Source organism: Nematolebias whitei, chromosome 17 (assembly GCF_014905685.2).
Source record: "Nematolebias whitei isolate Nwh7 chromosome 17, NemWhi1, whole genome shotgun sequence".
Classification (NCBI taxonomy): Eukaryota; Metazoa; Chordata; class Actinopteri; order Cyprinodontiformes; family Rivulidae; genus Nematolebias; species Nematolebias whitei.
This window is the reverse complement of record NC_056514.1, coordinates 26,176,658-26,189,656: the sequence shown is the minus strand read 5'-3', so window position 1 is coordinate 26,189,656 and position 12,999 is coordinate 26,176,658. Positions and strand designations below refer to the sequence as shown.

The 12,999-nt window shown below is 38.8% G+C and overlaps 2 protein-coding genes across 3 annotated transcripts in view; both read right to left on the bottom strand.

The window, feature by feature from the left end:
• Window positions 1-1,667: 1,667 nt before the first annotated feature.
• Window positions 1,668-9,221, bottom strand: atxn7l3b (ataxin 7 like 3b). 2 transcript variants are annotated; one of them, XM_037691028.1, is made up of 10 exons: window positions 9,176-9,221; window positions 8,606-8,651; window positions 8,384-8,536; window positions 8,150-8,282; window positions 7,027-7,198; window positions 6,713-6,813; window positions 6,605-6,627; window positions 6,464-6,509; window positions 4,551-4,631; window positions 1,668-2,549 (listed from the first exon to the last, which is right to left on the bottom strand). In XM_037691028.1, the coding sequence occupies exons 3-10, from the start codon at window positions 8,432-8,434 to the stop codon at window positions 2,470-2,472; spliced, it is 687 nt and encodes a 228-aa protein (XP_037546956.1). In that variant the 5' UTR covers window positions 8,435-8,536; window positions 8,606-8,651; window positions 9,176-9,221; the 3' UTR covers window positions 1,668-2,469. The 2 variants fall into 2 exon arrangements, with proteins under 2 accessions (XP_037546956.1, XP_037546955.1); XM_037691027.1 differs by having other exon boundaries at window positions 8,384-8,508.
• A 1,809-nt stretch (window positions 9,222-11,030) lies between these two features.
• LOC119423622 (nucleolar transcription factor 1) overlaps window positions 11,031-12,999 on the bottom strand; it is a 29,042-nt gene continuing 27,073 nt past the window's right edge. The window contains exons 12-15 of the mRNA XM_037691026.1: window positions 11,984-12,173; window positions 11,861-11,908; window positions 11,576-11,641; window positions 11,031-11,202 (exon numbers count right to left, since the gene is read on the bottom strand). Of these exons, the coding sequence (XP_037546954.1) occupies window positions 11,086-11,202; window positions 11,576-11,641; window positions 11,861-11,908; window positions 11,984-12,173 (421 nt within the window). The 3' untranslated portion in view covers window positions 11,031-11,085. The remainder of the gene's footprint in view (window positions 11,203-11,575; window positions 11,642-11,860; window positions 11,909-11,983; window positions 12,174-12,999) is intronic.

Here is a 12,999-nt window from a genome sequence, read left to right as displayed (position 1 = left end):
ACATTCCGGTTCTCCATTTAGAGTACTTTCACTGTGCATGTCACATTTCGTTGGCTTGGGCTTTTGATAAATTCTTACTGAGCTACTTTTTTAAAGTACTTTCTCTCTTTGCTAGTGTTACCAATTGTAGCTTCTAGCTATTGCTACCATTAGCTTTATTGTTTGTCATTGTAGCTTTTAGCTATGGCCATGTTCATTTAGGCATTTAGCAACAGTTTAGCAGTTTCTCTTTTTAGCTTCCAGCTAGATTGGCTCACTTTAGATTTTAGCAACTGTTCTGCTAATTTTAGCTTTTGGTAGCTGTGGAATATAGGTTTTAGCTACAATTTTGCCCATTTGAGCTTTTTTTTACTATGGTTTTGCCAATTGAGATTTAATCTAATATTTTGATTATTTTAGCTTCTGTTGGCCTTGATTCAATTTGAACTTAGCTAAAAAAAATTAAACTAATTTCAGCACTCATTAGTCATTGCATTGGCAAAAACCAATGCAGACGTGCTCCTGTTTTTAGTTTCCTAAATCGACCATTAATCTAGCTGTTTTTCTGCTACTATTTCTCTTGATTGTCCTTTTGGTTGCTACTTTGTTTTGATCTGTTTAAAAAAAAATCGTATGCCTATTTTATGACGGCTGTCATCACTCTTTGTTAAAATCAGGTCTCTTGTAAATGAGTCCCCAAGCCTCAATGGGGTTAACCTGTCTAAATAAAGGTTGAATGAAAATTCAGACTGACATTTCAAAGAAAATACAATTTCCCTAAACGGTTGTGTTTTACACGACATTCATCTTTTTAGGGTGTTTTTTGTTTAACCTTGTGTTTTGTTTCTTCTCAGACCAGTTCATAGTTGCAGCAGTACAATTCAACAATTTGTTAAGGTCTGGTGGTTCAACTGCTTGCAGGCCAATAATCCAATACTGAGTCACGCTGACCCCCCACCACCACCACGAGAGCACGTTATGCCTCGGTTTCCAATTAAAGCAGCCGAATAAACCGTAGGAACATGCTCCATATGAGCAGGTTAAACTAAAAACACAAGAAATCCTCAAACTCAGAACTTTTGTTAAAGAGAAAATAAAGATCAACTACCTTTGCTTTTGTGGTTGTCATCAGTTTCAATCTATAGTGCAAAGAGCAAAATGGTGAATCTGGGTTTCATTTGGGTCCTGAGTTTGGAGCAGTTGATGGCTGTATGTAGTGTTAAGTGTAACAACTAAAACGTATTAGGGTTAGAGAAAGAAACTATTAAAACAAGTGTTTTGGCTCAACAAAAATTGATTCTTAGTTTTAGAATAAATATTGCATGAGTTAAGATTTTACTTAAAAAAAAAACTTGAAAATTATTAATGACCTGTGACATAATGGTGCCTAATAATTGACAGTTTCAAAGCACTATTTTAAGATTTGAATCTCAAATAATCCCTAATATTCGCATTGTTTAATATATTTTAATAATGGATAATTTTATAGTTTTAACTTTTATGAATGGTAACATACATTACCTCTCATAATAAACAGGAGAAATCAGAGGAAACAATGTTTCCTGTAGTTCAGCAGTTTAAAAACTGAACCATCCATTGAAGAGTGGCTCATTTGATCAACAGCGCCCTCTGCTGGCCAGCCAAATGCAAACAGAGCCTGAAGACGTGTAAGAAATTATTTATTATGCTAGACAGATGAAACAAACTGAGCCATGATAGCAGCATTTTACCTTTTAGAATATTTACACTATCACATCACACCAAGGACATATGCAACCCTTTACAATGTAAACATGATACAAAGAGACGCATTTGAATGCTAGAAAACAAGCCGATCTATCCACCGAGAGAGAAAGCCAAACAGAAACCTGCTGCTTTCAGCCAGCAGCTGTTTTGTACAATTACATGTTCATTTTGTGAACCTTTTCCAACGAGGTTCCACAGGTGAATGACAAACAGAGCTGCTCGTGTTGCGATTCAGCTGCAGAACTGGAGCCCTGACAGGGATAACAAAAGACAAACCATCATCATGATTGTCTTTGACATATTCTTTTTAAAGAATGTGATTTGAAAATGTAAAATAATAGCAGTTCAACTAATCTCTTGTGTTTTAGGAAACAAAATACTGTATGTGCAGATTTTTCTCACTTAGCCCAGCTGTCTCAGCCACTGCATCAGTTTCACAAGATTCTTCCTCTGAGCAGGACACGCCAACAAAATCCCAAATTTTTTGGACTAAAAATTAACTAAAACAAAAGTTTAAAAAAAAAATTGGTTTTGGTACAATGATTCTGTGAATAAAAATAAAGTCATTCAAGTCCAGACTGGGATGTTTCAGGCTGCTCCTGCTGAGCAGCAAACACAAATGTCACCTCTAAACGTCCATTGGTTTGACAGCATAAAGAACCAAAGCTCCAGTGCCACTGGTCTTTTTTTCTGTGTGTTCCGTTCCCACACAAACAAAACAAAGTGTTTTTGTTGCCAAGTGCGTTACTGAGAAAATGTCTCGTCTTTCATCAACATGCGTGGACTCTCCTGGTTGTCCAAACGACGTCTAGGACCCATCATACCTGCAGAAAAGAACACAGTAGGGGCGTCATATACACAGCCAAGTTAGTAAATCCAAGTACCGTATGTTCCGCCGCACCGCCCTATAAGTCTCATCAGTCCACATTTGTCTAATAAAATGGAAAAATCCATAAAGATGTCGCTTCGCCATATACGTCGCATCTATTATGCGTCACCCCTGACGCGTCGCGTTTGTTACTCTTCGCCGCTGACAACCCGGAAATGTGAACCGAACCCGGAAATGTGGGCTGGTGTTGTGCCAAAAATTGATGGGCTGCCAAATGGCGGGCGCGGGACTGTGCACGGGAGGACTTTAACAAGAAGTTAACAAGATTAACACTTAAAAACAATTGTTTGCTCAAAATTATAGTAAAGGTGTGTCTCAGTCTAACATTTACTTAAAAAATGCACTTTGAGGGTCAAATCAGCTGCATTTCACTGGGGAGGTGCAGCTGCTTTGATGGTTCTAAGCTGCTAGCAGAATGAAGGTGGTTGTATGGCAGGCCAATTGAGTCATTAATAGCTGGTGAAGATTCTCAGTCATTCAGGACAAGGTAAATTCAAAAAAGCTAAAGGAAAAAAACAAAGTATAAAGTAAAGTATAATAAATAAAGTCCAGTTGTTTTTGTTTTGAACTTTTTTTGAATTTGTCATCATAGCCACGTTTACCTATTACATGATTCAACAGCATGCCATAAATCTATGACTACACTGCTGCTTTTGAGTGGCTGAAAGTGGTACTGCTCAATTTTTTTCCCCCAGTCAGAATGAATGAAAATGGTCATATCTCAGCCAAAAAATAGTTTATAAATATAGAAAAAAAATCCATAAATATGTCGCTTTGGCCTATAAGTTGTAGGGAAATTATGCAAAAAAAACTGTACGGTAAAAATACGGTAGGTTGGAGCAAAAACTGTTCAGATTTAAAAAAAGGAACAAATTATTGTTAATTACATTAATGGGTGCGGGGGGGAGCAGTTTTTAATGCATGAAACTCCAAGAGCCACACAAAAGAAAGTGATCCCTTCCAAAGAAATCAAACCTCTCAAAAATCTTTAAAAGCAACAAATAAATGGATGATTTAAAGAACCAGACTTTCTTGTAGTTATTTAAAGTGGTCTTGAGCAATATGGCTTTGAATTTTGGCTTCTATTAATTTTCAGTCCAACATGTGCAGTGAAATGTTTATGCCACCTACCTCTGAAGCATTCGGACATAAAAAGCTCCTAAACTCATGGGATGACTCAGTATTGTGTTTACAAACTTATTTAGGCACTCCAGTACCCGAAGCTCGTCACAAAGACGCCATTTCTTTAATTTTCTTTGGTTGAATCCATAAAAAATATCAAAGATAAGAGTTTTACAGATGGAAATAGTATTTTAGCACCAACAAGGTGATTCTCAAAGAGTCATGAGCCGAAAACATGATCAGCTGAAAGATGATTCATCTCTCATATCCTGAATTGTGATTTTTTTTTCTCCTGTATTTGGTTCCTATTAAAGGACGTTCAGATTCTTTATTTGAACAAGTCTACCACTTGTCCACTATCCTCTATAATTATTAACAGGTACAAAATCTGAGCTGAAAATTAGTAACAAAAAAAAGGCCCAAAGAAAAACATTGAAAGTAGGGATGCTACAGTTTCAGTTTCTTAAATTAAAATCAACTTAAAACAGAAGCCTTTTATATCGGTGAGTTATTTTGATTGAATGGCTGATGTCTGATATTTACCTTTATCGCTGATATCGGACGATACCGATACCATGCCGAAAATATCGTGCATCCCTAATTGAAAGACTAAATATTGATCAGGACCACTTTGAACAATTACAAAAAATAAAATAAAAATATCAGCCTTTTTGAAAGCAAAATGTAAAGAAATCAGAGGTGATTTAAAACCTTTGCGTTATATTATACGCCCCACAGAAAACAGAACAAACACAAAAAAGTGAAGTTGTGCTCTGCCGAGTGGCTGAGCACATATGAAATGTTGAGCCCGTACCCACTGGCCGTGCAGGAGCGGTGTACGAGTCTTTGGGTGGTGCGTGGGCTTCACCGTCCTGACTGGCTTTACTGGCTGTACCTGCGAAGGAGACGAGCAAAGATGAGCTGCTCTCAGCGCTGCAGCGAGCAACGATCACTAGATCATCTAAAAGTTAAATGTAATGAACCTGATCTCTTCTGACTTTAAATTAGGCACATAAGTTTAAGTTGGAGACTTTTTGAGTACAATTGGTCATATTTTAAAATTTATGTGATAGAAAATGCACTTTCATCTTGAAGTTAAGCAAAACTTTATACAGTACAATCATTTTGATTGACAATAAATCAGCTGTTTTGTTGGAGTAACAAAAAAATCATTTAAAGTGCACAAACAATCACCTTAAAAACATCTCTTAATGTGTACCGGTGTACTGTATTTGTTTTTAAAAAATACTCGATGGAAACTATGAACTAAAACCGTAAAAGATTATTGTGAATTATATCAAATAGTGCCATGTGAAAGAGTTTACTCCAGTAGTTTTGCAGATACTTCATGTAGAATGTGATTTTGAAATGTGGGTCTACACTTAATGTAAACAAAGGACTCTACTAAATCCAAGTGGAAGCTTGAGTCATGTGACTGGCCTGCATTAGGCTGGCTGGAGTCAGTGCAGGAAAAACAAGTCTCTAGATCTAACGTTTGACCTTATTTCAGTCATTTCAGCTGTTTTGAGTAGGTAAACAAACACGGTAGCTGGGAGACGTTAAACTTTAATTACAAAAACTCAGTTTAAAAGGACACGGACATGAGAAAAACATGGAGCATATTTTATTTATGTTATGATTTTCTTCGTCTGGTCTTCAGGACTGTGCAATAAGTACCGTATTTTCCACCGTACACGTCGCTCCGCCCTATAAGTCACATCAGTCCAAATATGTCTAATAAAGTGGAAAAAAACAAATATGTTGCGTCGCCGTATAAGTCGCATCTATTATGCATCACCACTGACCCGTCGCGTTTGTTACGCGTCACCGCTGACAACCCGGAAATGTGGACCAGTGTTGTGACAAAAATTGATTTGCTGCCAAATAGTGGCCGCGGGAGCATGCACAGGAGGACTTTAACAAGAATTTAACAAAATTAACACTTAAAAACAATTATTTGTTTGCTCAAAATTATAGTAAAGGTGTGTCTCAGTTGAACTTTTACTAAACAAATGCACTTCAATGGTCAAATCAGCTGCATTTCGCCGGGGCGACGCAGTGAAATGAAGTCGATTTAACAACTGCTCCAAGTGAGCAGAACGAAGGTGGCAGTATATGGCAAGTTGATTGTGTCATTAATAGCCACTTTTACCTACTACATGTCACAATGGCATACCATACTCCTATGGTGTTATCTAGCAGCTGAAAATGGTAGTGTTCAATATTTTCAATGTCACAATGAATGAAAACGGTCATATCTCAGCCAAAAATTGGTTTATAAATATGGGGAAAAAATCCAAGATGGCCACCATAGGTTAAAAGAAAAAAAAATTACTTTAGCTCATTTATATTTTCACATTTTAAGCTGAAATTCGATGTGGCGGTAGCGGAGAGAAAACCCCAACACATAATACTGTCAAATCAAAAACTTTAAAATGGGTGCAACGTGGCAGTCCCCGTCAAAGTTTCTCAATTTCTTTTTTTTTTTTTGTTTAGAAACTACATGGTGATAACATTTTATTTACTTATTCTAAGAAAATTATTATTTCCAGCAACTGTATACATATTTTAAAAGTATGGTTTTACAAAAGACAGAATGCTCAGCTGCCATTTTTGTCGTTTTTCTTAATATTATAGTAATAGATACACCTAAAGCCGGCTGAAGCATAATTCCACGTTTTGCCAGAGGTCAACGTTTATGTCGAAGTTTAAAAGGTGTGCACTTACTGCTTTTATGCTTGAAGGATTTGGATCTTCTTGGTGAGTTTGGATTCTGAGGTGCAAAGACAGAACAACAATTTTCCAACGTATCTTTTGAAAAATAAGAGGAATGACGCAGATAAAGCATTTCCAGGACAAGAAATGTACCTTATCTGACTTTCTTTTCTTTGCTGTAAGCAAAAAGACAAAGTTTAGATTAAACATTTGTTTAGTAAGCTATTCTCTGGGAATCTTCAAGAAGCCTCGGAGCATCACCTTTCTTTTCCGCCCCGTAAGACCAGTCATTATCATTGACGTCGTCGTTATCTTCTTGGTCGCTCTCCGACTTGTTGTTGGTGTTGTTACCAGTGACTATTCTGTAACGCAGCGAGGCATGACAGGCACAGTGACTCAGCATTACTCACTGCTACATACAGTTTGATCAGAAAACAAAAGGTGTTCCAAGGTGAAACGACTTGTGATTCTGCAGCTGCACGACGGTTTGTGCCGCTTCAGCAGGACCCAGCTGTTTGTTCTTGTTCAGGACCCTAGCAGAGTGCGCGGCTAAAAGCCCAGTTTTCTGGGCTTACCTGCGGTTTGCTATTCGGCTGCTGTTTCGTCCCATCCCGAGGCATTTCTCCAGGTGGGGGGCGAAGCGTGAGGCGGCGATGCTCCGGCTGCAGTTGGGACAAACGCACTCCTTGTTTTTCCACTGGTTGAACACTTGGCCGAACACATCCAGTCCAGGCTGGTCAACGATTTCTGAAAAGATAAAAGTCAACTCTTTAGGTAAAACTGCTGCGTGTACGTTCGTCTTTAATGCATGAGAGAACCAGAGCAGGCGAAGATGAAACAGCATATGCAACATGCCTGAACTATGATTTATGTTGAATGAACGAGTGAGTGTTAGCGTCTTCTTTAGGAGCGAGAAAACTGATCAGCATGAGACCCTTTAGTCTGAACACATGAGCAAAACTTGATTATTTTTCCTGAGATAACGTTTTATCTTCTTGCCGTTTCTTTTCCTTCCATGACTTGCCCTAAAAATTGTACATTATGTCACGGAAAATCCTTTTCAAAATTAAGAGAAATATGTGACGTCGTCAGCAAGGTCCAGCTGACGTACTGTGGTATACTTATATTGCACGTTGTGCTTTCTGGTTGTGCTATGCAAGATCCAGCATGCAAAATGAAAAGGGAGTTAAAACGTATTTGTAACGTCTACTCACGCTCGACATAATTTCCAAACATGAAGGGCACAATAGTCACTGTAAATAAAACTTGATTATTTTGGCATGGTAAAAGCGAATGTATTTATCTGGCTAATGAGATGGAACATTCGGGATTAAATTAATTCAAATAAAAGCTGCTTTTAACTAGGTTTTAAGCAATATGTTGTGTTCAAAATGTCATTTTTAAATGCCTATTAATAAGGCAGTCAGTTTCACAGCATCATGAACGGGTGTTTCAACAGTACAGAATATTTACAAGTTACCTGTAGAAAACATTAAAGTCTTATGGATGTAATCGGATGATTGTAGCTTAGTACTTCAAACATACCACATAAAAATCCTTTGTTTAATGCATTTTGTTTTTATGTGATCGTGGCAAAAATAAAAAAGTGTCAGCTGTACAGGTCTGCCTGGATGCACAGACTCAGACTTTCACAGTTTTTGTGGGACCCTTTCAGCAGACCAGGCAGGTCATCCTCACCAAAGTCCCTCATGCTTTCTTGGTCCGTGTCGTCCAGGAAAAAGTAGCCCTGTTTAACAGCCCGGTGCACCTCAAAGCAAAGCCCTAGGCATGCATCCTCCACCAGGTCTGACAGGATGTCCTGAGCTAGGGCCTGCAAGGGAGGGACGGAAAATATTCCTATTTGTGAGTTTCCTGAAATCCTGCAGCGTTCTTATATTTCTTCGGCTCATCCAGTTAGTGAGTGCACAGTACCTCCAGCTTGCTGTTGTCCAGGCTGGACATTGAAACCTCCTCCATTTTCATTTGCCAGAAGTACCAGATGAGCAGACGCTGCTGTGGTCATGCTGTAGCTGCAGCCAGCATTGGCCAGAACAGGACTGCAGAGGACAAGGAGCACAAACCCCCCTGTAGAAACAATGGATGACAAACAGCCTGTGTGGACAACAATAGTGTGTGAATGTGATGCAGACTCACAACTGCACGCTGAACACGGAGCCGAGTTGCTTCCCACTCTTAAAGCCTGCGAGCAACACAAAACAGAGAAAGTCATTGGCACAACGCAGGGACACCTTCATTCACCTTAACAGACAGAGAGACGGACGTTAGCTCAACTCTTCGCAGCTGCCGCGAGCGTTTACCATTCAATGGAAGTAGCTTAGCTCAAAACCTTGGAAGAAAACAAAGAGCGGCGCTATGAATAGACCACTAACAATGCCAGGAGGGTAACACAAGTCTGCACACAAAACCACCAAGTCAGGAGCTCGGCGTGTAACAAAGCGACTTGGGTCGGCACACACAACGTGAAACGCTCACGGAGTTGTTCGGCAGCTGAGGAAGCACATCATTATTACGGAGGCAGAGAGGGCGAGCGAGGCGGCTCTGCTGCTGCTGCACTGCGGCTGTCCGTCACCAACTGTGCCCCTGCAAACCTCCAACAGGACCAACACGAAGCCCCCGGCTTCACCAAGTCCCCCCCTTCTCCCCCCCACGGCGAGAAACAACGCAGCCGCGGCCACGCGAACCCTCCTAATTGAGTTTATTTACCAATTCCGACAGGCATCCATCTTTACATCAGAGATCAGACAGGAGTAATCGATCGCGGCACTTCTTCACACTCCGCTGCTGCTCTTCTTTTGTTTGCTCGGTTATTGACTTTTAAAAGAAATCCATGAACTCGTTAATGTTTTCCAATTTGTAATTAATTTAAACAAAAAAACACACATTAAACCAGCCTGGGCGGACACAGGGAAAATATAAAACCTAATATTCCTTGAAGGAATGCTTAAGAAATGGAGCTGTTCCCGTTTTGGTCACACCTTCACCCTCAGAGCATGTGTTGTTAATGCCCCTCAGCTACTACCACACCAAACTCTAGCTTAATATCTGTAAAACTGACCGAGTGATTGCCCTTTTTATGCATTTGGTGGAAAGTTTGTTGTGGCGGCCATCTTGAAACAGGGCGGCTCTTACAAGTAATCAAATTAACAATTATTACTTTCTGCAAGTTTGTCCAGAGGTTCAAGAAATATGTTGGTAACACACAATGTTTTTACCTGTGTACATATGTTCATATGCATACAGGCAAAAACATTATTGTACATCTCTGCCATGATTTTTAGACATGAAATGCAACAAAAAATTGTAAATCTGGACAAACACGGAGTGTCCTCTAAGCTTTAGTTAAGTTTTCCTCTTACTAAATTTAACCAGATATTGTTCTAAATGTAAACTAGCTTAACAGAAAGAAAAATATAATTGTCATTTTGAATGTTCATTTTAATTCAATTGACATGTTCCCAGTCCTTGTGGTTTTTATTAAATTATTTCAGAGGTCACTGTGCACATCTGCAAACTCATTCAGGCCATGAAGTTTGACTTTAGTTCCTTTCTTATACTTTTCAAAACATTTAACTTAATATTTTTTCTTCATATCTTCAATTTCAAAAACTTTTTCTTTGAAATGTACTTTGCTACTTCAGCTTTTTGTTATTTTAGCTTATATATAGCCTTTAGATATGCTTAGCTTTTGCCTCTCGACAATGTTCAATTTAGCTTAAATTTTAATACTTTCATCTTGCTCCATTTAGCATTCAGCTAGCCTTTTCTTACTTTCAGCTTAAAACGTGCTATTTTTAGCTAGCATTTAGCCTCTTCTAGTGTCACACTGCCTTCAGCCTCGATGTCAGTTAAGCTTCTTCAGCAGTCAGCGCATTTTCACAAAACATTCAGTTCAGCTAGCCATTAAATGAGCTTTATTTCATCCTAAAGAAAGTTGCATATAAATAAAGGTTGAATTAATTTTTTTTGTTTATGTCAAGGCACAAAGGCGCCAACTTTCATTCCCATCTCAAAACGCAGAAAAACCACTGGATATAAAAACTGAACATTAAACAACAAGAAATGTTTTGCAGAGTACTGGTAACTTCTTGTCATAACACAAAACTAAAAATTGCACTGTTGCTCAGAAGACTATGAGCGAATTAAATCACAATCCTTGTAGAATGTGGCTGTGTTTCCAGGAAGGTGTCACTTTAACCCAGAACTCGCTCTAAAGCAGAAAAAAACCCACAATACGAGACTAAATTTACTACTTTGTTTTTGTGTTGCTTTACCGAACGTAGTCCAGTTGTGCATGTGTCTCGCTGCACAGGTAAACATGGAGACTGGACTGCAGATAAAACCAAATCATCTAAAATTATAGTCGGCCATTTATAGTATTTCTTCCTCTTCAACTCAGAGTTCAGTTCTTGTCCAGCAAATGCAGATGAACGTCATTGTTGTATTTATAATGTACTGTAAATTGTCATGATTATTGTCCTCATGGGCTTGCCATGACGTAGACGGACGTGACGGATGTTCGGTGTATGTTACGAGACGGCAACAAACAGAGCCTAGCTCGTGACGAAGTGATACTTGTCTTTGAGATAAAGTACAAAATATAACAGTCATCTCATCTAATCTATCTCAAATGTGATGATGTCTTCCTCTTCTTCTTCTTCTTCCTCCTCCTTCATGCTGTTATGTGAAATGTCCTCTTCATCACTGACGCTCATGTCTTCATCTTCGGAGTCCTGAGATGAAACAAATAAAGGAAATTACAAGAGCAGCATGAGAAGTACTTCACTTTCTTCAATCTAATCTCATTATTTCTCAATTTTAATTACCTACTGCTAAAAAGGCAAAGACAGACGACATTTTGTCTGTTAGCAAAATATCTCAAACCACTGGATGGATTTCATTAAAGCTTTCATCAGCGAGCAATCATTGGATTTACATCGACAACTGATTAGCTTTTGTAGGCAATCCAATTTAAGATGGCTGCCAGAGCTAATCAACAGGAAGTGGGCAGAACAAGGAATGTGAGAACATTTGTTTGTTACTGTTCTTTTCTGCTTGTGTGAAAATGTCCGAATCGTTTTGTGTTTTATGCAGAATCCAACTTACCGAGGTTGGGTGCCACCGCTGTTCTTTGCCGTCACACACTGTAATGCCATCAATGTACCGAGCTTTCTGCAATAAGAGGAACACCGAAGTAAACAAAACAAAAAATAAAGGGGGACAACAAAATAGTTTATCCCGATGCATGCTCAATAATTCAGGTCGAAAATCTCCTATGGACGGACAAAAATAAATAAATAAAAATAATAATTAATAAAAATATAATAAAAAAGATTTAAAAAAAAGAAAAAACATATGTTATTGAATAGTTTAAAGTTTTGAAGCACTTACAGAAGGGTTTTCTTTTAAATACTTCAGCTTCTCTACCGGCTGCAGTGTCTACACAAAATACAAAAGGACATTATTCCCAGCCAACATATCAAACACTGAAGTCACCTTAAATAAAAATTATACCTCGGACCAGTTTTTCAGCTCTGCAGCGTATTTGATTAACTTCACATTCACTTTGCTTTTGTAACTTTCTTGTTTCTTCGTAGGAAGATTCTTCCAAAGTTTATGGATCGCTGCGTGACGTGCCTTTAGGTTTGGGATTTCGTCCTTAAGAAGTCTCACCTGCTCACCAAAAAAATATGAATATGGAACTCTGATAAAGAGGAAAAAGAAGAGAAAACATGTTTTCAGACTGTCCATGGAGGACTTGATTTATTAGAATATAATCTGAATCTTTTAATGCCCCTTTTCCATAGCCCCTCCTCAGCACGGTTCGACTAGGCTCGGTACGGTTCCAAAGCTTTTCCACTAGCAGATTTTCGTGGAACCGCCCCCTTTTTTAGTCCCTTCTTCTCTGGGGTAGAAAGTGACCAGAGCTGGCATCAAAATGTGATGTCAGAACACTGTCGGTCACTGATTGGTCAGGGGGCGGAGTCACTGGATCTTTTGAGAAACTTTTCAAAACATCGATCCGCCATTTGCAATTACTCGAGCTCGGTGCAGCAGCTGGACCTATTTTCAGGATTTTAAAAACAATAATGACAACACTGTGGTCTAATGCTGAAGTACAAGCGTCTTTTGTGTTTAGTGACAGACGACAAAATTCAGAGCGAGCTAGTCACCGCGGACGATCATACGAGCTGCCGACACGTTGAAGGCCGGAGTCCGGCCTCACGTGTTCGTAAAGGTCAAACTCCGAGCGGCGGCAGACAAGAGGACTGGGACGGGTCTGGGGCGGAGGGTGTGAACGATTTTAAAAAACATTTTATGCATTAAAAAAATGTTTTTTTTATCAGTGAAGATTAAAATAAATAAACGGTGCCAGCTTTATCATGAAATCCTGTTTTCACTTTAATGACTTTATTAAGTAATCTGTTAATTAAACTTAACTTAGCTAAAAAATCTTAAAAGACACAAAATTATTGGATCTCTCAGGAATATTTCCCTCAAATATGTTTAAAGAAGAGATACGGCCTTTA